Source organism: Sitophilus oryzae, unplaced genomic scaffold (genome assembly GCF_002938485.1).
Source record: "Sitophilus oryzae breed Bouriz unplaced genomic scaffold, Soryzae_2.0 scaffold_1430_pilon_pilon, whole genome shotgun sequence".
In the NCBI taxonomy this organism is placed as follows: Eukaryota; Metazoa; Arthropoda; class Insecta; order Coleoptera; family Curculionidae; genus Sitophilus; species Sitophilus oryzae.
The window spans coordinates 963,463-987,127 of NW_022146094.1; the positions used below are offsets into that span (position 1 = coordinate 963,463).

At 31.1% G+C, this 23,665-nt stretch overlaps 5 protein-coding genes across 6 annotated transcripts; 2 read left to right on the plus strand and 3 right to left on the minus strand.

The window, feature by feature from the left end:
• Nucleotides 1-1,034: 1,034 nt before the first annotated feature.
• On the minus strand, nucleotides 1,035-2,096 carry LOC115876260 (BLOC-1-related complex subunit 7). The gene has a single exon (XM_030891968.1). The coding sequence runs from the start codon at nucleotides 2,006-2,008 to the stop codon at nucleotides 1,691-1,693; it is 318 nt and encodes a 105-aa protein (XP_030747828.1). The 5' UTR covers nucleotides 2,009-2,096; the 3' UTR covers nucleotides 1,035-1,690.
• A 669-nt stretch (nucleotides 2,097-2,765) lies between these two features.
• LOC115876261 (alpha-1,3/1,6-mannosyltransferase ALG2) lies at nucleotides 2,766-4,160 on the plus strand. Its single transcript, XM_030891969.1, has one exon. The coding sequence runs from the start codon at nucleotides 2,863-2,865 to the stop codon at nucleotides 4,114-4,116; it is 1,254 nt and encodes a 417-aa protein (XP_030747829.1). The 5' UTR covers nucleotides 2,766-2,862; the 3' UTR covers nucleotides 4,117-4,160.
• Nucleotides 4,114-4,666, minus strand: LOC115876262 (protein FAM32A-like). Its single transcript, XM_030891970.1, has 2 exons — nucleotides 4,354-4,666; nucleotides 4,114-4,293 (listed from the first exon to the last, which is right to left on the minus strand). The coding sequence occupies exons 1-2, from the start codon at nucleotides 4,579-4,581 to the stop codon at nucleotides 4,171-4,173; spliced, it is 351 nt and encodes a 116-aa protein (XP_030747830.1). The 5' UTR covers nucleotides 4,582-4,666; the 3' UTR covers nucleotides 4,114-4,170.
• Nucleotides 4,667-5,302: 636 nt separating this feature from the next.
• Nucleotides 5,303-22,106, plus strand: LOC115876264 (Golgi-associated PDZ and coiled-coil motif-containing protein-like). 2 transcript variants are annotated; one of them, XR_004049122.1, is made up of 9 exons: nucleotides 5,303-5,489; nucleotides 5,629-5,756; nucleotides 13,708-13,939; nucleotides 16,714-16,932; nucleotides 17,020-17,258; nucleotides 17,663-17,910; nucleotides 18,162-18,269; nucleotides 19,927-21,141; nucleotides 21,559-22,106. XR_004049122.1 is itself a non-coding variant. In XM_030891973.1 (8 exons), the coding sequence occupies exons 1-8, from the start codon at nucleotides 5,408-5,410 to the stop codon at nucleotides 21,062-21,064; spliced, it is 2,394 nt and encodes a 797-aa protein (XP_030747833.1). In that variant the 5' UTR covers nucleotides 5,303-5,407; the 3' UTR covers nucleotides 21,065-21,308. The 2 variants fall into 2 exon arrangements, 1 of the variants encoding a protein (XP_030747833.1); XM_030891973.1 differs by lacking the exon at nucleotides 21,559-22,106 and having other exon boundaries at nucleotides 19,927-21,308.
• Nucleotides 5,794-10,752, minus strand: LOC115876265. Its single transcript, XM_030891974.1, has 8 exons — nucleotides 10,283-10,752; nucleotides 8,997-9,320; nucleotides 8,393-8,566; nucleotides 8,105-8,311; nucleotides 7,400-7,565; nucleotides 7,180-7,348; nucleotides 6,882-7,114; nucleotides 5,794-6,545 (listed from the first exon to the last, which is right to left on the minus strand). Exons 1-7 carry the CDS (start codon nucleotides 10,409-10,411, stop codon nucleotides 6,949-6,951), a joined length of 1,335 nt encoding a protein of 444 aa, XP_030747834.1. The 5' UTR covers nucleotides 10,412-10,752; the 3' UTR covers nucleotides 5,794-6,545; nucleotides 6,882-6,948.
• Nucleotides 22,107-23,665: the final 1,559 nt, after the last annotated feature.

A 23,665-nucleotide genomic window follows, 5' to 3' on the forward strand; every position in this document is an offset into this window, starting at 1 on the left:
TTTTACAAATTGTAAGTTTTGGGTTCGATGAAGGACTATTAGAGGTACAATTTAAAAATAATTTTACAAGATACAGAGTGTCCCAAATAAGTAAAAAATATCAAAGTTGTATTTTTTTTAAATGGAACACCCTGTATATTATTACATTTTTAGTTTCTACGATTAAAATAAAGGTAAATTTGATTAAGGTTTATTATACTTAAACCTTACCGTTTTTGAAATATTTTCAATTTTGTGAAATTGCAGTAAAAATTTTAAGGCTTCATTTCTCCAAGGGTATCAAAGTTTTTAATACTAAATATTTACTGAAGTTTATTTACTGATCAGTTATTGTGTTGCAATAATAAAAATAATACTACCTTATACAGAGTGTCTAAAAATTTATTTTAAATAATTATCAGCTTCAAACGGCAATAACTTGTTTAATTTAAATGGAACACCCTGTATATTTTACGAGAATCAGATGCACAATTTAATTGTCTATCAAATTATATTATACCATTTTTTACCTATCTCTTTAAGTTTCCGTAGAAAATGCATTTTCTTATAATTTAGAACTTATTTATCAATATACCCATGGACTATTGACATTTATTTATTTATATATTAATATAAAGTAATATAATTTTTTTTCTCAAAAACAAATTGAACATAAGGCACCTAAATATGGATAGGTACCCAAATATGGACCTTCCAAACACTTCAAACTAATCAAAACGTATATCAGATTTTTTTATTAAACACATTTAGACAGGAAAAAACCTCTAAAACAGAGAGAAAAGAGATTAAAAATCTATACTATTCCATATTGGTTACTTTCCTCTACGTTAAACAAAAGTAACGATTCATATTAATTTTAATTTTGTATAAATAATTGTATCGTTAGACGTATTGTTAAATGTACCTGTTTACCGTCATTTTTAACATTAATTTATTTATTTATAACATTTAAACCCGGCTCATTTAAGTTATTAACTAATAATTTTAATAAAATCAAACGTATATAATGTAAAAAAAACTACTAAATAATAACAGTTCGTTTGGAACATGTTTTATTATCCATCACGCTTAAAAATATGTCCTTTTTTATATATTATCTACAGGTTTTACAAATAAAAACAATTATGTATATCCCTGTATATTTTTAATGCATATATTATATAAAAAAGGATATTTATTGTATCTATATAGGTAGCTAAAAAATAATTTTAAGAAGAATTTCAAAAATATATATACATAGTTTCGAAGGTGTAAAAAAAGTATCAGTTAGATGTATGTGACGAGACAAAATTAAAGATTATAAACAATTTGCGAAGACAATGTTTCAAATAAATAATTGAAAAGACAAGATATGGACAATAAAAAGTATAATCTAATGTTTCAGTTAATAGTAAACCCTTTATCCTTCCCGATATCGTTGATTTTGTACAGCTAAATGTTAATAACATTTAATAATTACAATTTTTTTGAGTACCAATCACTTATCCTAGGGACACTGTTTTCTCAACTATTTCAATCGTTGATTGGTCCATAGTGTATCTCCCACGAGGCTCAAAAGACAGAAAATTAGCAGTATCTTGGTGATGCCATCTACATTCAGCAGAGAAAAAAAGATCTGAAAGATATAACAATGATCTAAATTCAAACAAGTCTTACACAACCAAAACCATTAAATTTGTTACGACTGGAGTCATCTTTGCATAGCTTGTACTTGTTCCTTCACTTGGTCAAATTGCATGGTTCGTCTTTGCAGAGCCTCCTGTTGAACATTAAGATGCGTGCATAGTAGTTGTAGTTTTTTCAAATTATTTTCGGAATTCTCGATCAGTCCTTCTTGGGCCGCGAAATTCCGAGCCGAGTGCATCAGAATCTCTTGACTCTTCGAGCCTCTTGTAATTTGTCTTGTTACTGCAGTAATGTTATTCACATTTACTTGGATTCTGTCGGCCAAACGTATTTTCGAATCGGAGAATAACGATCGAGCTGATGTTGTACTTGCCGATGCCATTTTATATAAAAAAACAATCTTTTGTATTCTCTTAAATTTTTATACTTTTTGTTATTGTTTTCTTGACAGATCTGCCAGATTTTTTTCTAACCTTACTCTATTGGAGGGATTGGAAGTGGCTAGTCCTTCGCTAAACGGACGAATAAAATAAATTAATCGTGCGGTTATAAAAAATTGAAAAATAATAAAATCTTTATATTTATTTATTAAATAAATGATTTATTGTGATTGAGTATATGCATAAGATACTTCATGTATTTTAACAACAATATATAGCTTTAACAACAAATTTGACATAATTATACCTACACCAGGAATATATAAGGAAGACTCAGAAGACTGGATAAAAGGTGTATCCATTCGAGCTGAGGCAACCTGGTATACAGACGGCTCAAGAAACGTGTGAAGGCCTAGGAGTTGGAATAGTAGGGCCGAAAGAACATCTTTTCACGTAAGCCTATCTAGATGGCACAATTTTCTAGACGAATATAATATGGACAATCCAATCCGCTATTATGTCGGAGAAAGAAAAAGGCAGCAAAGAGCAAAGAACACATCGTTCAGTGATCATCTTCACAAACATCCAAGCAACGCTAAAGCCACTTGGCTCTTTTTTTATGATTTGAGACTTGATTAAATAAATTTTATTTAAATTTAAAGAAAATGGAAATCTATAACCGTATGATTAATTTATTTTATTCATCCGGTTAGCGGACGTCTAGCAACATTCATATTTTTTGACGTATTTGTCAGATTTTTTCTAACCTTTGCTCCCTTTGCTTTTAATTTAAAATACAGATAATTTGAGAAATGTTATAACGTGGCTTTTTAACTCAAATACTTGATAATTTACAATGGTATCAAAGAAAAGACTGAAAATAGCCTTTATCCACCCGGATCTGGGCATCGGAGGCGCCGAAAGATTGGTATTAGACGTTGCCGGCGTCTTAAAAAAGGAAAAACATGAAGTAATCTTTCTAACTAATCATTTTGACCCCGATCACGCGTTCGAGGAGCTCAAAAACAAGGAATTTACGGTAGAAGTCTATGGAGATTGGTTACCCAGAAAGATATTCGGAAGATTTCAAGCTCTCTGTGCTTATATTCGCATGGTTTACCTCACCGTAGCTTATCTTCTGTTATATAGAAAACAGCATCAACCAGACTTGTATTTTATAGACCTTATACCTATATCTGTACCGTTTTTAAGATTAGCAAATCAAAAAGTCGTTTATTATTGTCATCACCCAGATTTATTAGCCTCACCACCAGGAAATCTTTTGAAAAGGCTGTATCGCATACCAATTGACTGGTTGGAACTAAGAGCAACCGCTTTAGCTGATATTATTCTTGTTAATAGTGAATATACTGCCAGTATGTTTAAACAGACTTTTCCTCAAATCAAAAAACCAATTAAAATCCTATACCCCACAGTTGCATATTCTTTCCAGCAGAGTGTAAAGAGAATTAAAGAAATCAAACCAATATGGACAATTGTACCAGAAATTACTTTTAATCCGATTGTATTTTTGTCTATAAACAGATTTCATCCAGCTAAAAAACTAGAATTTGCCATCTATGGAATGGAAAAGCTTAAGAAAATTTGTAATCCCACAGAATGGCAAAGGATTTACTGTGTTCTAGCTGGAGGATATGATCCAATAAACAAAACTAACGAAGAGACATTTAATCAACTATCAAAACTAGTGAAGCAGAAAAATCTTCAAGATAAAATTATTTTTATCAAGTCACCTTCAGACAAACTTAAAGTAGATTTACTTACATCATGTACGGCTTTGTTATATACCCCATTAAACGAGCACTTTGGTATTGTGCCCTTGGAAGCTATGCTGGCTTCAAAGCCGGTGATTGCAATGAACAGCGGAGGCCCACGTGAAACAGTAGATCACGGCAGAACGGGATACTTATGTGAACCCACCGCAGATAGTTTAGCAGAATTCATGTACAGGTTAACAAAAGAGGATTATCGGAAAATGGGTAACGAAGGAAGAAAAAGATTGGAGGCGGGGTTTTCCTATGAAAACTTTGCTAGGTGTTTAAATAATGTGATTTATAAATTTATTGATAAAACTAAAAAGTCCAAATAGTTTTCTGAGATTTTATTGTGTAATATATATTTGTATCTTAAAAATAGAGCCTTATTATTTAGTCCAGGATACCTTAGGTATATCAAAGTGTTCTGTCAAGTTGTCCAAATGCTGATTGAATTTCTCTACCCGTTCCTTATGAGTCATTGAAGCTTTTTCCAGTATCCTTTGACTTTGCTACAAACAATACACCATCAAAAACAAGACCTACAGAACAATTATTAGGTAAATACTTACCATTTTTTCTTGCTGCTTTAAGAAAGCAAGCTCTGCTTTTGTCTTGGTGACTCTGGCTGGTTGGACATGTTCTGTTGTTTCGATGTTGCTTTCCATAGCTTTCGATACCTGTTTCTCCAGATGTTTCTTGTCCTTCTTCTTTTTCTTTTTCTTGATTCCATTGTCGCCTTTTATTTTTAATTTTCCAACAGCCGCTTGAGCGTAAGGATCATCGTCTTCAATTCCCATTTTAACGTTTGTTTTGGTTTAACTTCTCCAGATATTTTTATTTTTGATATTGATTGTTGACATCCACAGTTGACATCTGATACTTGTCATTTGTCACTTTTAACAATTGTCGACAGATCAAATACAAGTTGCCTCTCAATTTTTTTTCTAAACGTTTTGATAACAAGAAGCCTTAAACAACTTCTAAAATTGGTAAGTTTGGTATTTTATTCTATTGTGCAAGTACTCAGTTAAGAAAAACAAGAAAATCTTGCATTTACTTATCCTTATCTATCTAAAAACACCTCGTCTATTCAAATTTTTCCTTTGACGCGCTTAATTGATTACAGCGCCATTCTTCTTTAGTGAGAATTTTTGGAACTATCGTCTAAACGATTATGCCGCCACCATACGGGAAGTTTTAAAACTAAGCGATTACAGTTTTCTGCTTTTACTGTGTATAGGTAGCGCCATCATGAATTAGATATATAAATTACTCATTTATAAATGTTTATTAGGTTTACGCTTTAGAAATATTTCTATGAGCTTGATTAACATTTAAATAGACATACAATCTGGCAACATTCACTGAGCAAGTGCAGCAAGTAGACGTCAGCCACAGATCAACCACTTAAAACACACCATACAAATTTCTACTTTATCAACCTATTCTATGTGTGTATATTTGGTTGCATATACTATCTGACATTACATGCTCTCTTATTAATCCGCAGAGGTCGCAGTCGTCGCTAAAATATTTAAACGTCAAATCAAAGCAAAGGAAAAATTAAGTTATAAAGATAATTTTATTTTATAAATTAAATGCTTAAAGTGATTTAAGAAAAAAATGGCTAGCGTCGGTTTTAGATGGCTTGATATTCTAGAGAAAGAGTTCGACAAAGCTTTTGTGGATTTGGATTTAGCTCTGGGTAAGGTCAAGTAATATTACTACATAAAATCTGCCGATGGCATTGCTTAAAACAACTTTATCTCTGTAATTTTGCGGTTTTATAATTTACATTAACTAATACGTGGAATTTCTTTGAATTCTTTTTGTTATTATCGTAGGAGAAATTGATGGGGAGGAGGCCAATATAGTTTTTAATGTCCGACAGAAATTGTGCACTCTAGGATCATGTTTTGCCCAGCTGTCCCATAAGGCCCAAACCATTTTTCAGAATAGTGCAAAATTAGAGGTAAGTGGAGGTATTAAATACCATATTTAGAGAGATATAGTTGAAGACAGTTTATTTATAAAAAAAATTACATTATCAAATAGTCTTTGGTAAATTGTGACGTTAGTAATTAAAGTTCCTTTAATTAGTTAATGTTGTGGTTTCTGTTTTGAAATCTGCATTAGTTGTACTTTCTGTAGTTATTTCTGTACTTGTTTCAAGCTCATCATCTTCTAAAACATAGTCATCATCAGAATCTTCATCATTAAATCTTGATTTTACAGATAACTTAGCTTTTTTCTTCTTTGTTCTTTTATTTTTTCGAGTATTATTGCATAAAATATCACTATCACTGCTGGAATCAGCCCTGATATCTATCAAACCAATCAGATTTGGTTTGCACCTATTTTTTGATTTTTTTGTCTTGGGTTTATCAGGCTTAATATTCGAATTTGTTGAATTTAATGATTTTGGACTACCAAATATTTCTAATACTACATTCTTAAGATCATCTGGTATTTCTGTTGAAGTCTTTTCATTTGTATTGTTCTGACATAGTGGACTTCCAGCTCTTATATCAATTAAATTTCCATAATTTTCTGTACAATTATTCTTTACATCATCGTTTTGATTTAATACAGATATACTCTGGTTTTTGCTGTCTATAAGAATGTTTTTCATGTTTTCTAAGGATTTTTTAAATATTGTAAAGTTAGTTTTTAATTCGTTCCAATTACTGATGGCATTTGAATTCAGATTGTACAAATTTTGGGTAATGTTAAACAACAGTTCTGAAATATTTGTAATATTCTGAAAAATAAAATGTGTAATTAATTTTTTTTATGTAAATAATGCTGTTGCTACCGTATAGCCTTGAGTTTATTTTCAATATTACTAATTAATAAATAGGTAATAAAATTAAATCTTTTGATAATTTCAATTAAAATTTTCTTTGTTATAGCACATAATAGGTATTTTTAAAGTGAGCGTTTCAAAAAATTCAACTCAAATGTCAAGGTTACACGCCCTAGACCTAATAATCACCACAGAGAAATAAGAAAACATAGAGGGGCTCTAAGGGACACCCCTTAGAGCTGTTCTATCTTTACTTATTTTTTTTTTGACAATTGTACACATATTTCTTACATTTTCAGCATCTTTGCTCTTAGGCAGGACATCTTGAACGAAAGTAAACAATGAGTTTATAAAGAATTTAATCTCGTTCTAATTCGTGTTCTACCAATTCGTTATTTTTGGTGTTTTTTTCGTATAAAGAAACCACGTTTGTGTTGGCCTGTAAAATGTTCCTGTTAATTCTGGAATCGTGATTTTTGACGGATTTTTCTAGGGTTTTTATGTCTTTCATTACTGTCGTCATTCTTAAAAAAAAACAGGTTTTTAGTTATTGTATTAATATTTTTTTTTTAAATTGATAATTACGTACTTTTTTTCAAGCATATCAATCAATTTTTCAAGCATCACACTTATTTCTGATTCAATTTGCGATTCGTCCATCTGTACTCTGTGGCAACTTTCCAAAAATAGTCCCTGATTAGACAAAATCTTCTCCATGCTTAAATTTAAGCTTTTCCTCAAAGATTCCAGAGATTTTTCTGAAAGAAATTCTTAATTTTTGTTGGAGAAATTTTATTTTTAATTTTTACCGTTGTTTAGTGATTCCTTTCCACCAGTTTTCCCGATTTGAAGCATAAGTGATCTAACGCCATTTTGGACTTCTGTTTTAATTTGATTTATACCTTTTTCTATTGTTTCTATTTTGATATCTATTATGTCGTTCTTCTTCCAGGCTTCTATGTTCATATCGGCCACCTAAAATGTATTATAATTCTTAAAAAATATATGTTTCTCTAGATTTACTTATTTCCTTGAACGCATGTCATTTTTACGTCTCTTGTTTTATGTCATATTGAATTTATTATAGACATGTATAAAAAATAGACTAAACAATATAGATTGATTTGTTTTGGGCCAACATATACAAGGAAAATGCAAACAAACCGTTTGTTTATTTATACCGTATGATCGAGAAAAAACGGCGTCAGCGATGGCTATGAAATGAAGATCGCTGTCAATTCATATGTAAATTTATATGGGAAATGTCATCGATCGTCATTGGGCGCCGTTTTTTTCGATCATACGGTACAAAGATGTATACAGTTTGATTTGTAGACTTAATATAATTCTTTTTTCAAGATTTGTCAACATCATTGGCGTAGTTACTAATCATATAAGATCTTTATTTATAAACTTTTTTATTAAATAAATGGCAACCTAGCATTTTTCTGTTTACATCTCGTTTGTATATCTTGGGTATCTTCTATGAGGAATGTATGTATAATTATAATTACTTTGTTAGCATAATTGTTGTAGTCTTCTTTAAGTTCAGATTTCATGGCATAAAGCAGTGTCTGTGAGTTCAAGGAAATCTCCAGGTTTTTCTCTGTTTTATTTTCAATTTTTTCCACTTTTGGTGAAATGACATAGTGAACTTCCTGAGATAGAACATTTACCGTCTCATTTATTGAGTTTATTACAAGACCATTTTGTATGGTATTCTACAAAGAAATACAATATTTTATTTTAATCAATGATTAAAGAATGTTTCAATTAAAAAAATACAGATTTATTTTACTTACATGTAAAATACCGCTTGTTAAATTTTGATAGTTTTCTTCTGTACTGATTAGAGATGTTTTCAGCTCTTCAATGATTATCTGGGTATCAGAAAATTCGTTTTCTATATCGGAATATTTTTGGTTCATGCTGTCCTCCATTTTTTCTAAACGAGACATCACTGTATCAGTTTTAATCTAAAAAAAAATGTTTTTTTACTAGTGATGTGTAAAAATATCGACATTTTTTAAAATATCGATAGGGATTGTCGATCGGCTTTGATCTAAAAATAGTACTTTTAAACAATTTCAAACGTCGCAAATAATATAAAAATTCATACCTTGTAAGAAATGACATATGGAACAATGGGTAAACTCGTTGAATTTGACACTTGTCAGTTTAATAATATATTTTTTTTACTTTTGTACTTAGGTGTAAAAGTGCTTATTTTTATGCCTAGGCGTTGAAATGACTTTTTTATATTGTCAATCGCTTCGCAAAAATTAATACTTTTGTAACGTTTGAAAAAAAAGTTTTTGTAGTAGAGATGGGCAAAAATATCGATACATCGAAATATCGATATTTGAAAAAAATATCGATATGGATTGTCGATAATTTAACAGGTACCTGTAACTTATCCAAAGCCATATCGTGCTTTTTATCCATATAAGACATCCTGTGGCTCAATCCATCGTACATATTATCCAATTTCCTGTAAATCTGTGTTTTCACAATGTCATCTCTGTAGTTTTTTGTACTGATATTTTCCGAAATCTTGTCCAGATTCAGCATAATCATGGATTCTAACTGGATCATTTTCTTATCCAAAATTTCCAGTTTTCTATGGTATTGTTCCAGTTTAGTTTTCAGAGTTTCTGAGAGTTGCATGGAGTAGATGTTGTCTAGATTTCTTAGTCTTTCTTCGATGGAGAAGAGTACAGAATTAAATGTCTAGAAATTAAAAAAAATACAATTACAAAAAAAACCTGGAAAATCCAAGGTTTTTTGGTTTTCTTCTCGAAGTTGTAAAGTCGAAAATTTTTGAGACTTTGAACCGAAAGCACCGTCTAATAGTGTCTTCTTCAAAACTCAACCCATTAAAATTTGCTGTGTTTGATATATACAGAATGAGTCAAAATTAAACGTTAATTTATCTCCATTATTTCAAACGGAACACCCTGTATTTTCTATCATAAGAGGATGCAATGAAAACTTTGTATTTTTTTGCAGCTATATATTTTTACATAAATAGAATTTATATATGCAAAAGAGCTTTCAAAAGCTATTCAACATTCTCGGTCGTACTCTAGACGTTAGAAGTACCTGCTTATCTGCCGATTATTGTCCTTTGCATTACGAATAAGTACAAATATGTTAAATCTTTCCTACTAATCTTATTTATTAAACAAACAAAATTATCAGGTTCAAATACATTTAAATGCATATTATACACACAAACACGGCGTAAACAAATAAAGTATAATTTGAATAAACAGAAATCTAGTTCATTTTGACGGAGTGATTGATATACATGGTGGAAATTAGTAATAACGAAGATTTCGATTATATTAGGGGATTACAGTTAAAGGTTGGAACCTTTGGTGTTACAACAGGAAAATAAAACACTAATTCAACTACAAGAAGACGCTTTTACTTTTGCACTGGAACCATCATCAGCAGATGATAAAAAATAGTATTTTTAATTTAATAATAATAATTTTCATTAGTGTTTTATTTTACATTTTATTTAAATAGTAAAAAGATATAGAACATTTATGAAAAAAACAATTTCTCTAGAACTTTTGACACCAAAGTGTTTCCAAATATATAATCTCAGTCAAAAATAACTATCTAGTGAACATATTTAATTTTAACCGCCCTGTATAATAATTACATGCTATATATGTACTTACCTGTTTTTGAACAGCATTTTGAAAATTCTCCACATCACTATTCACCCGTATCGTTTCTTGAGGTAAACTCAAACTTAACAAAACATTACAACAAAAAGTACATAAAAATATTAATGTTTTACTATACATTTTACATAAAATTGACTTAATCTGTAACACACTCTGAATTTCTTGTTAATTTTTGGTTTTTAGTAAACAATTCCGCGATCTCTTATCTCATATTTTTCTTTGTGATTCCCGAAAGAACAATTTTTTCTACGAAAAATCAATCGTTGCTACTTATCATATCACTTGCGTATCGAAATGAAGTGCTGGTACGACTAGTGAAGTAGTACGGCTGTCCCGACTGATCGAGGATTAATAACATATCGTGAGGACGTACCAATAAGTTGTACCACAGCACAGACTGTCCCATCTGAAAAAAATACAGCGTAGAGTGGTAGGTACTTCAAAGGTTCAAAGGAAGGTAGAAAGTAATGAGTCAATTTTCGAACAAAAGAAAGGTCGTACCTAGTAATTTTTAACGTCAATTTTATTGTACCTCTTGTTAGGGACGTTTGAAAATATCGATATTTTCTATAACATCGACTTCTTTGTGGTTTTACATAAAATAATATGAAAGTGTTTCCAGTGTTTTTGTTGGCCCAATCTTTTTTACAAAATATGCTGGTAAAGATACACATTTTACGCACATTTTAAAAATAGTTTCATCGATATACAGGGTGATTAAAATATATTTTTACCCTGAAGTTGTAGGTTTTTAAATGCGATGTTGAATATTTTTTTTGCGCTGAGTGTATTTGTCATAAAATTCACTGTCTTTTTACAAAATAAAAAATGTTGCAATTTGTGTGTATCCTTTAAATTTCACTTCCTCTGGCGAAATACCCAGGCCTTTCTTCAAGGAACGCCAATGTAGTTTATTGAAATCCAAATTCTAGACTTGCACTGTATAGAGTGTCCTATTTTCGTGTGTTTTACATTTACAGGATTTCTCGGTTATGAGTAAACTAAAAATGCTGCACACAGATTTTTCTTAGTTCCTGAAACTGTTGCATTTTTCGACGCTTCTTGTATTGGTATCTTATAACTTATCATCGAAAAAGTGAAAGCTAAGTTCCGTAGAGGTTTCCACGTAGAATCCAGTGGAGTAACTTGTTTTTGGCTGAGAGCTGTCATTCTTGAAATATGTTACAAAGTATTTTTTTTTAAATGGGTAAATTTGTGTATTATCTTTTTTATTTTATTTGCCTTGGCTATGTTAAGCAATTCCAATTTCAAAAATGACAACCCCCAGCGAAAAAATTACAATTACGCCACTGGATTCCGCGTAAAAAAATTGGCGTCGGGAGGCACGTATAGCCGCCCATACTAAAATATGTTAATAAAAAGTTGCTAGGCAGTTCTTTTAGTTTCAATTATCCCAAAAACTGCGACTTTGACTGATTTTGATGTTATTACAAATTTTGTTGCAAATATTATTCCTAATCTTAAATTGAAAACCGCGTTTCGCTAGCTACTGTAATTTTGGAGTTACGATTTTTTAACATTTTTAACCCCCTCCCATACCCCCTTACCAACCCCCCACTCCCACCAAAAACTAATGGCCGGATTCTCGGGTGCCACAGTATTTTTGTGCCAAATTTGGTTAAAATCGGTTTGGCGGTTTTTCAGTTATCGTGTTACAGACAGACGGACAGACACATACCTGTTGGTATGGTCGGCTAAAAACTCTAGGGGACTCATTTTTTACCTTTTCAATAAGTTATAAGATAACCAAGATACGAAGAGGGTCGAAAAATGCAACATTTTAAAATTCGCTCTGTATTTCAGTAACTAAGAAGGTTAGGACAAATCTACGTGTAGCATCTTTAGTATCAGTTATCAGTGAATGTGAAAGCCGCATCTTTGTAAAAAAAGCCACGAAAATGGGACACTCTGTATCACGTTATTGACGCGCTACAAAAAAATGTTTTCCATAAAAATACATCGTCAAAACACATTATCCTAAAAAGCAGCGCAATAAAAATGAGACACAAGCGAACCACTTAAAATTCTTTTAATCGGTTTGGGAGTCTGGGAACTATCAAATTTTTCTCTCTGGCAAAAAATTCGCAATAACATTACCATCTTGCATTTTTCAAAAGATGACCGACAAAGGTCTGGCAATTTTTGCTCTGTAAATCTGACAGACTATTTTTCGATATTTCAAAGAGTTTTAGAGATAGAGATAGCAGATCAAGGTTCAGCAAGACGTAACTTTTCTCTAATTTAATATTTTTTTTTGTATCTCTTTTGCTTTACGAGGTCCCAGTAGTGTATATTCTTATATGGGACACCGTGAATAAGGAAAAAAATAATGTACAGGGTCCTCCTGGCTGGGCTTGTTATAGAAGTTTGTAGGAACTGGAAACAACAATATCTACCGGGTAGCCCATTAGTGCGAGTTCAGCTTTAAACGTCAAGCAGTTTAAGCAGAATAATGATTACTCAATGGCCATATTTTATGAAACACCCTGTATAAATTTATAAAAAATCTTAAAATATGTAAAACAACAAAATAAAATATACGTGTTTAAGCGTTTTTTCGGAAACTTGACCGTTTTTTAAATAAAAAAATATTGTAATATTTGAGGGGTGGTTTCACCCTCTTGGAACTGGAATTTCGAAAAATCCCTTCTTATCGAACCTCTAAATCCTCGAATCAACCTGTATGCCAAAATTGAGCTTCTTACACTGGTTGGTACAGTGGTTTGAGCAGGATCGTCATTAATCAGTATGTCAGTCACTTAAGGATTTGATATATTAGTATAGATTTTCCTGCACCCATATTTCTAGAAATATTATATTTAAATTCTATTATTTAATTCTATTATAAATTAAATAAAAAAGTAAATTCTCTAATTTTTTATGAGGAATCGTCCCTTTAAATTTTTGGGCGTGCATTTTTCGAACACCTTGTATGTTATTTAAAGCCTAGAACTATTAAGTTAGAATTAACTGCCCTACGTTATCACTTTCGGAGCTTCATTCAATATTTGTTCACAGATAATAACTTCTTCCAGTCTCCTATTAGGATGTTTTTTATCTTTGATTTTCCCACCAAAAGAAACCGAAAGCATTTTATTTGTCGTTACAATTTCACAAGTTCTTCTTAACGCGTTTCACGAGGTTTTATTTATAGAGATAGCGTGGTAAAAAACGGAAAAACCAGCTTCAAATTTAATCTATGTTCTGATAGATATCGCTAATGGCTTGGGCTCTGATATTTCCTCCTCAATTCATCGAAAATGCATTAGTCCGATTGGTTCGATTTTATTTTTAGATTTTCGAATAAAAATACACTTAAATAAAAACGTTTTCTATATTACTGTGTACAGAATGTTCCTAGATTATAAATTAAATCTTATTTTTACAATTTACAGGCTGAACTTATACATCTGCGTGCAGAACTTGTCGAGTCCAAATCCAAAAAAGAACTTTTAGAGAACGAGTTGCACAACTTACTTCTTCAGCTTCATTCTTCGCAACTGTCACAACTTCCGGACAGCTTGAACAACAAAAAATCAGATCAGTATTTTAAACCGGATGTGAACGCTATCAAGAAGCGTCTTGAAGCGGAAATGAGACAGAGCCCTCTACGTATACGCAGAAGCAGTAAGAACTGTAGTTATTTAGGGTGTATTCCGTTGCTTACCTTGGTTATGGTTTTATTAACCGTTTCCATCGGTTTCCTGAAAGATTTCTTATTACGGAACACGGTTCCTGAAAAATTCGGTTATAACTATCATCAAACTAACCAGCGCTGGTTTTTCTGGTTTTGTTTGTCAATCAATGTCATTTATGTGACAGAAATCAAGCAAATATTGGAGGTTCGAGTGAAATTCTCATTTAATTTCTAAAATTTGTAATAATATTTTGTATTTACATCGAAAAGTAATGGAGGTAAGCAGTAAAGGTAAATAAATTTCATTAACTAAATAAAATGACTTTTTAGGACCATTTAAATTTATCATGCAGCCATTGTTTCTTATAAAATCAGGAACATTTAAAGAAAACATGAAAAACTAGACAACAAGTAATCGTGAATGTTTTGTAAGCTATAAAAATATAAATATTGATTAGATTTGTTTATTTATTATTGATCTGTTTTAATATTGGACCTGCAAATCTTCACTTGAGCTGTCTAACGAGTTTAACAGTTTATTAATAAAGTACTTTTCATCATTAAACTCCATTGAAAAGAAGAAGCAAACGTAAAAGCAGAGAATAGGTATATTAAAAATGCATAGAAGATAAATTTTATAATAGAGGTATTGAAATTTAGAAAAAGTTCCGTATCAAAGCGATGTTTTTCAGGAACCGCTCTTTACCGTAGTTTACCGGTCTGGTTCGCCTGGTTTTGCAGCGGAATACAGCCTTAGTCTGTATTTTATATATTATACAGATATATATTTTCTAGTCTGTACAATTACTATAGTCTGTAAAACGAATAACTTTGAATTTGACAGTTCCCGCGGGCTTTTCTAGTGTTAGTTTTATTAGGTTAGCAACTTGCGGCCATGATGACGCAATGCCCTCTCTAATAGAACAGCCTGGGAGCGAGATTTATGACGTCACGCTAGTTAGATACTACGGATTAATAAATATGTTGTAGAATACATAGAAAACATAATTATTCCTCGTATTTTTTTGATTTGTATTTTAAAAATGATATAGTTTACATGAAATATACATAATATACAGTTAATAAATACAATATATATACCTATTTATAGTAATAAATACTTTGGCATATAAAACTATGAACCATACAAATGCAGCAAACGCTTTACAATATGGCTGAAATCGTACTCCATAGTCAATGTAGATAGTTTTTGTGTTAAGAATAATAATTTAAAAAAATATATGGTCATCTTTTGACAAGTTTATATTAGTTTATTAATTGCAGTAAACATTATAATATATAAATAAATTTTGTGAATGCAAATAATAATACATCACTATTAGTAGATATTGAATGTTTTTTGTTAAATTAGATCGATTTTTAAACCCCAAAATTTAAAACATATTTTACATTTTACCCATTATCTTGTGTACCACCTATTCATTATTTGTATATTGTAAAACATTTGCTGCATTTGTATGGTTCATAGTTTATTTGCCAAAGTATTTATTACTATAAATAGATATATTTATTATATTGTATTTATTAACTGTATATTATGTATATTTCATGTAAACTATATCATTTTTAAAATACAAACCAAAAATACGAAAAATAATTATGTTTTCCATGTATTCTACAACATATTGATTAATCCGTAGTATCTAACTAGCGTGACGCCATAAATCTCGCTCCGTGGCTGTTCTATTAGAGACGGCATTGGTCTAATATTTAGAAATGTCAAAAGCTGATGACATTTTACTTTTGTCAATTATGACATTTCGTGTTGATTTTTGCAAGAAGAGGAAGAACTGTCACTTGTTTTATTATTTTCCGTTTCTATTTCACGAAAGTAAAAAGAGTTACCTATCTGATTCGTTCAGGTACTCAATTTAAAGAATATCAGTAACTTTTTTGATAGAGGGATTTTAGATTTGCCATGTTGGTAAAAAATAACGGTCAAAATTCAAAGTTATTCATTTTGTAGACTAGAGTTAAATACAATGCTGTGTTTTTGAAGTGAAACTTCTTTACGCGCGTTGGGAGTAAAAATTCACACGAGCGACATACGAGCTAGAGTCAGAAAAAGTGGTAACGGCAGTGTTGCCACAGCTACTCCTTTGCGAAACAATTTAACTCGCTCTGGGTAACGATCTGTGCCATACGCGGCTAAGCAAATCACTATAATAAACTTGATATTGTACCTGTGTACCAATATCATCTGGTTGTGTGCTAGGAAATAAATTTTCATGCATATTTTCATTGATAGATTTGTAGCTTCTGAATAACGGTCTAGGTAAAGGAGCTAGCTCGTTTGCTAGCTCAGAATTAGAATTATTAGAGTTAAGCAACTCGCATTTTCATTGGAGGACATTGTCATATATATTTCAAACCAATAATCAACGAGAATATTCGTATAATTTAACAAAATTATGTAAACCACTATAAATACGAATTGTTGGTTCAGTTCAAATTTTTTTCTCTTCTTAAATAAATTTAAGCTTTTTTTTTAGGCATTTGCATAAAAGTTTGTATTTTGGGTGGTATTCCACAAAATTTGCAGGCTATTGAGGAAACTGAAAATGTACAGATTACTGAAATAAATTGAAAATAATATTTATATTAAAACACTCAACTTTTTCCTTCAAATCGTTCAATTTAATAGCTGTTAATAAGAAGTTTCATTTTAGAAACACATAGTGCACACACTTTTTTTTTTATTTAATGGATTTAGGGATTAAATATGTGTTAATTTCTATTTCAGTGAGTACTGATGCTAAGGAAAAAGATCCTGAACTCAAATTCAGTACAACCTTGCTGGAACCAATCCAGAACAAGATAGAGAACGCCCAGTTACTTGCCGAGAATACCGCGCTAAGAAATGACATTCTGGCTTTGACAGCTGAAGTATATGGAGCAAAATTAGCGGCCAAGTACTTGGATAAGGAATTGGCAGGGAGGATACAGCAGTTACAACTTTTAGGTAAGTAAGTTTAATACTTTTGGCTTGAGTGTAAAAGGTGTATCTCATTATTTTTTGCCTTATATTTTACTGTTTTTCTTCTAATAGGTAGGGAAATGCGTGGTGAGGTTAGAGATAAGCTGTGGGGTCAGTTAGAATCGGAAATTCTGCTTCAGAGACATAAGACTGTGGTACGAGCTTGTAGACGGAACAGTTCCTTGCACAACAACCAGGACAAGTGTCCGAAACCACCGATTGAGTCAAACGGTGGTACTGCTCATTTTGGCGATATAAGGATAGTGGTTGTGAAGAGAAAACCTGAGCAGGGTCTAGGCATTAGTATAACGGTAGGTATTTCGTGTCTCTTACACCCAATTTGTGAACTTTTCACTAGTAATGACGTGTTTACTAAAAACATGTAGGTAACTAAAGGTTAGACACAACACTCCATTCATAAAACACCATTTGTTTACAGCACTTTCTTGTGCATTTCTGTCTTTCCGGTCTACTAGTGGCGTGCTGTTTTTTTTATCAACAATCGTAAGTTTAATTTAAATTTTGTTAACCAAAGTCAAAACAGGACAAATAAAACCACAGCGCGTTTAGGTTTAATTTCATCAAACGACTATTTTTATTATAGACCATTAATTGCTACTAGACACGTGTAATAGGTATTTTAGACTACACAAATATTAATACGTTTAGAAAGCATAATATCACCAGTTAATTTTGATCAACCCTGTATTCCTAGGGCGGTAGGGAACACGGAGTACCGATTCTCATATCAGAATTGGAGCCCAACGGACCCGCTTCCGTATCAGAACAGCTGTACATAGGGGACGCCATCTTGTATGTTAATGACATTGACATAAGGAACGCCACTCACAAGGAGGCCGTGTCGATACTGCAACAGCAGAGCGGAGATTGCGTGTTGCAAGTTCAGTACATTGCTGCGGATGATAGCGATAATTCTTTGGAAGAGGATGGCTTAAATTTCAGGTTAGTTTTAGCATATTTCTGTATTGTTCATAATTATTTTCATCATTTAAGTATATTTCTTTCTTTATCTATGGCTAGTATACCAGTATTATTACCTCTAACTATATACAGTTCATACCAAATAAGCTTTAAGTCACGTGATTAAGCTTGACCGGTACAGCGTTGCCTACTTTATATATTTTCTTTTAATCAAAATATTTTTGGAAACAAAATAGCACTGGATCTTAATATTATAAATTGTAATTTGACAGATTCTTCAACGAAGAAGTTTGTGAATCAAGCAATTCCAGTTTACTGAAAGGATCACAAGAAATAGTGAACACGCCTACAGCACCTAGAACACCTGAATCAGTGAGCAGGTGAGAGTATTCACAAAGTGACAGCATGCCAACTTATTTTTTTTTAATTTTATTTGTACTAAAAGCTGTTTCTGTATAGATAAATTGTATGACTTTTTATCATTCAAAACAGAAACAGTTTTCAAAAAAAATACACACACTTTACAAAAGTGTTTTTATTTTGCATGTTTTTTGTTACAATAATTTATGTGATATGAAGAAAATTCCTATTTATATTATATTATTTTAAGTTATTATTTTATGTATACTGTATAGTGACTTAAGATTTATTTATATTTAGTTTTCACCATTCCTATTAAGCTGTACATTTAATTTTATTTTTGTTATGTAGTTTTATTGCAACCAATAAATGAATGTTACGCTTTATTTTTTTTTATTTTGCAACACCTATATTTATTTTGTTCTATACAGGGTTGTTCACCACATACGACACGGAGTATTGTAGCAAAACGATTATATTTTTACAAATTGTAAGTTTTGGGTTCGATGAAGGACTATTAGAGGTACAATTTAAAAATAATTTGACAAGATACAGAGTGTCCCAAATAAGTAAAAAATATGGAAGTTGTATTTTTTTAAATGGAACACCCTGTACATTATTACATTTTTAGTTTCTACGATTAAAATAAAGGTAAATTTGATTAAGATTTATTATACTTAAACCTTACCGTTTTTGAAATATTTTCAATTTTGTGAAATTGCAGTAAAAATTTTAAGGCTTCATTTCTCCAAGGATATAAAAGTTTTTAATACTAAATATTTAATGAAGTTTATTTATTGATCAGTTATTGTGTTGCAATAAGAAAAATAATACTACCTTATACAGAGTGTCTAAAAATTTATTTTAAATAATTATTAGCTTCAAACGGCAATAACTTCTTTAATTTAAATGGAATGCCCTGTATATCTTAGGAGAATCAGATGCACAATTAAATTGTCTATCAAATTGTATTATACCATTTTTTACCAATTAAATTGTGCATCTGATTCTCGTAAAATATACAGGGTGTTCCATTTAAATTAAACAAGTTATTGCCGTTTGAAGCTAATAATTATTTAAAATAAATTTTTAAACACTCTGTATAAGGTAGTATTATTTTTATTATTGCAACACAATAACTGATCAGTAAATAAACTTCAGTAAATATTTAGTATTAAAAACTTTGATACCCTTTGGAGAAATGAAGCCTTGAAAATGTTTACTGCAATTTCACAAAATTGAAAAATATTTCAAAAACGGTAAGGTTTAAGTATAAACCTTAATCAAATTTACCTTCATTTTAATCGTAGAAACTAAAAATGTAATAATATACAGGGTGTTCCATTTAAAAAAATACAACTTTGATATTTTTTACTTATTTGGGACACTCTGTATCTTGTAAAATTATTTTTAAATTGTACCTCTAATAGTCCTTCATCGAACCCAAAACTTACAATTTGTAAAAATCTCATCGTTTAGCTACAATACTCCGTGTCGTATGTGGCGAACAACCCTGTATATACAGGGGGTGCCAAAAATTTTGCAACAAATTGAGTTTATTGAGAAAAAGACTATACGGAATTTTTTCAGCATGTCCAATATACAGGGGATTTTTCAAATAATACATTTGTTGCAATTTTTTTTGGTACACTCTATATAAAACCCAAAATATTACAGGTTATCTCGATCAAGCGCAAGGAACAGCAAAGAAAACCTAACCTCCACCAGCGTTTTAGACCTGACAGAAAACGGAAACATAACTGTCAAAGCACCACCGGATGACATGACAGATTTGCACACGTCCAACAACAACACTCTGCTAGATAACCTCACAAAATTCAATGACACACTTGCAAACGTCGATACGAGCGAACTAGTGCTTTTAGACAACGCAACCAACAACATTATCAAGTTGGGAGAGTTCAAAAAAGTCGACGTTTTTGCTACGATCGAAAGCAACTTTAATTGCTCAGCTAACTCGCTTATTTCGGATAACTTGTCTTCCCCTATGCAAACCAGCACCGATGTGTATCTGGATTCGGAGATACTATCCACGGATATCGCTTCAAACGATTCGCAATCACCGAAAAACCTTCAGACAGACGTAACAAAGAACAGCTCTTCATTTAACTACGAAACCAGTCTTATTGAGGTCGAAAAATTAAACAAACCATCTTTGTACGTCTCGAATGAATCAATTTCTGAAACTAAGAGCGATCAAAGTTTGTTAAACTCAGACGAGAGTTGTAGTAGTTCACCTGTACACCTAAAAAACCGGAACTACAAGAAACAGAAAAAAGTTAAGAAGAAATATTTCGGTGTTAAGACACTTCAGAGCATTTTCAGTAAAAACGATGGGTACTCCGACATATCCACTACAGCCAGTGAAATAGGAGACGACTTTCCTAGACAACGTATAGAAAAAACTACCGAAGCGACATCTACCTCAGTTGACCCACCACCAAAACCAACTAAAAATACAGTTTTCTGTCCCGACACTAGTCCCCAATTTGAGGAAAACATCCACAACATCCTTACAGATATTTTCTTGAAAAGTCAAATCGAAACTGCTGCAGCTATAAATTCAACCAAGCAATCCAAACCAAAAAATCTCGGACCTTCAAAGAAGTATTTCTCGTTACACGGTCAAAATCTGAGGGTTAGTAAAGCATTGAGGTTATGTCCCAATGAGGAACTAACCGAAGGCACTGAGAACGATCAAAGAAGAGAGAAATTGTTAGCTAGATATGTTTATAATGCGAATTCTGTTAATGTAGATGGCGTGGGGGATCCTGATTTTGGTACCCCTGTATAGATGGCGTGATGCACTAGAGCTTACTGCGCGCACGCGCATTAAACGTTGAATTTAACCGATTAAAACTAAATGAAAGGGTAAGAATATGTTTTCTATAAAGCTTTTAAAGTGGATTCAAACAGATAAATTTTAGAAACACCTAAACACTGAATACAACAAATTACTTGCATTGCTTGCCAATGAATCATATTATTGTAACAAATTTTCTTGTAAAACACATACATAGTTATTTTTTACTAAAATTTCTTTGTTTCATTACACTTTAAAAATATTATATACTGTGAAAATTAGGTAATATTTTTGAATGACTATTAAAAATATTTATTAATTTATTTTTTATAAGTACCTGGTTTTTTATTTTATTTAACGAAAATATGTTATATGACTGAAAGAAGTACTTCAAAAAAATTAACATACATTTTAGAACAATTCAAGGCAGAAAAATGATAAAAAAAAGTCTTAGTCGTATTATTTTGACTTTATTATTTTTTTAGATAGTGCACAAACATAAAGGAGGTATATTTTTTAAATTAAAAAAGAATTCTAGCCAGTATATCATGTAACTAGGTAACATCAGAAGATTGGTAGGTAGATAGTTTGGTGTATATATATTTAAAGAAAAATGTAAGTATATATACAAAATAAATGTGTAATAGCTAGGTTTTTTAGCAAAAGTATTGAACATAATAATTCTGTCGGGCTAGTTACTATAAATATATCTCAAATAGTGTCTATATCTTGATCTGTGACAGTTTCATCAATAAGAAACATAAAAAAAAGGTTAGTAAAAAAAGAAAAGTATATAGACAGTATATGAATGATATAAGGATGTTCTTAAACATTACTATAATATATTCCTGTTACTTAGGACTCTGTAAATTCTTATAGTGAAGAGACAAACATTCTCAGGTGGTAGATAACCCTATCCCTATATAAATTTGCACAATTATTATGTAAGAGTCCATTCACACTATCTATTACTGTTTTATTTTTATTAATTAAATGAAAAAAATGTGTCGAAGTGAAACTTCTTACTAGCAGCTATTAAATTGAAGGATTTGAAGGACATGTTTGAAAAAATGACATATAATGCTGTTTTAATGTAAACGTTATTTTCAATTTATCTCTGGATCTGCAAATTTTGTGGAATACCCTGGAATACCACCCAAAATACACTTTTATGCAAATGCCTCATAATGCTAACGCTTAAATTTATTTAAGAAGAGAAAAAATGTTGAACCTAACCAACAATTCGTATTTAGTGATTTCTTAGACAAGGAAAGAGAGGGGACAGGTAACACGGCAGCTGAAAGTGAGGCCACTTGTCACCACGCGAAATTCTCCAATGGCGTAGCATCAGAAATTAGCTTGTACCTAGACGATAAAAAATATTTATTAAAACGTTAACTAATATATCGTTTATTTTTGAGTAATGCATATACAATTTTGTATTTTATAGTCTCTCCTTTATAATATTAGAATATCTAAGCCGATAATGCAAAATTTATTTAACAGTCACAGTGAACTGACCATCAAGACAATTATTTATTAATTAACGTGTGTCTAATGTATAATTAAATAAAAAATAATGTAAATATATATGTTTTAAACGTGTATATACATATATACCGTATGATCGAAAAACAACGGCATTCTGTTTGTTTGGAAATAACGATCGATGACATTCCCCATATAATTCTACATATAAAATGACATAAAAACTATATAAAATAACATCGAAAAAAAAATATTGTAACAAGTAGCCCACCACAAGTTTGTCCACCCCCAGCAAATCTTGGCAGGTAAATTTAAGTTTTATGTAACAACTATACATATAGATTTTTTATAACCAAAATTTTTCATGTTTTTTATAGTCTACAATTATTATTTTACATATTTGATAACAATACTTTATACATTTTTTTTACATGTAAAATATATAAAATTTATTGCAGAAATTGTATTTCTCTGATTATAATACCCTACGCCACTGGAGAAATCCTGTCTGAGTAGCATTATTTATAGTTTCAAACATTAATTATAATATAGGATATTGAAAATACTACTTGGAATTAATAAAAATAGTTTGCTTTGGATGTGGTACAAGACATATTAATAGCATTTTACATATTTTTACTGCTATAATGAAAAAAATGTACATTTTATGATTACATAGCACAAGTTGTGTATCAACTTTTATCTGTAAAATGTAATTCCAGTCATTTTTTTCTCGCTTCAGCCTTTGCAGCCATACGCCGAACATCTCACCATACTAAACAACACAGTTTATAAATTTAAAACAAAACAGTATTCACAAAAAACATAAAAATTGGCTTGGTGACAGCTCGACATCTTGTCATCAAAGTATGGCCGCCGCGCCGATCAAATTTTGGCCTCAAAATTTTTTCACTGGAGAATATGCGTGTTAGCTGTCCCCTCTCTTTCCTTATCTAAGAGTGATTTACAGTAATTTTGTTAGGGTGCAGCCACACTATCCTAAAAACGGCGTATCGGCGTAACGGCGTAACGACCTTGAATCGATTTCCAGTAATTCTATTGGCTGAAATTTTTGACAGATGAATTTGACAGATAAAATTTCTG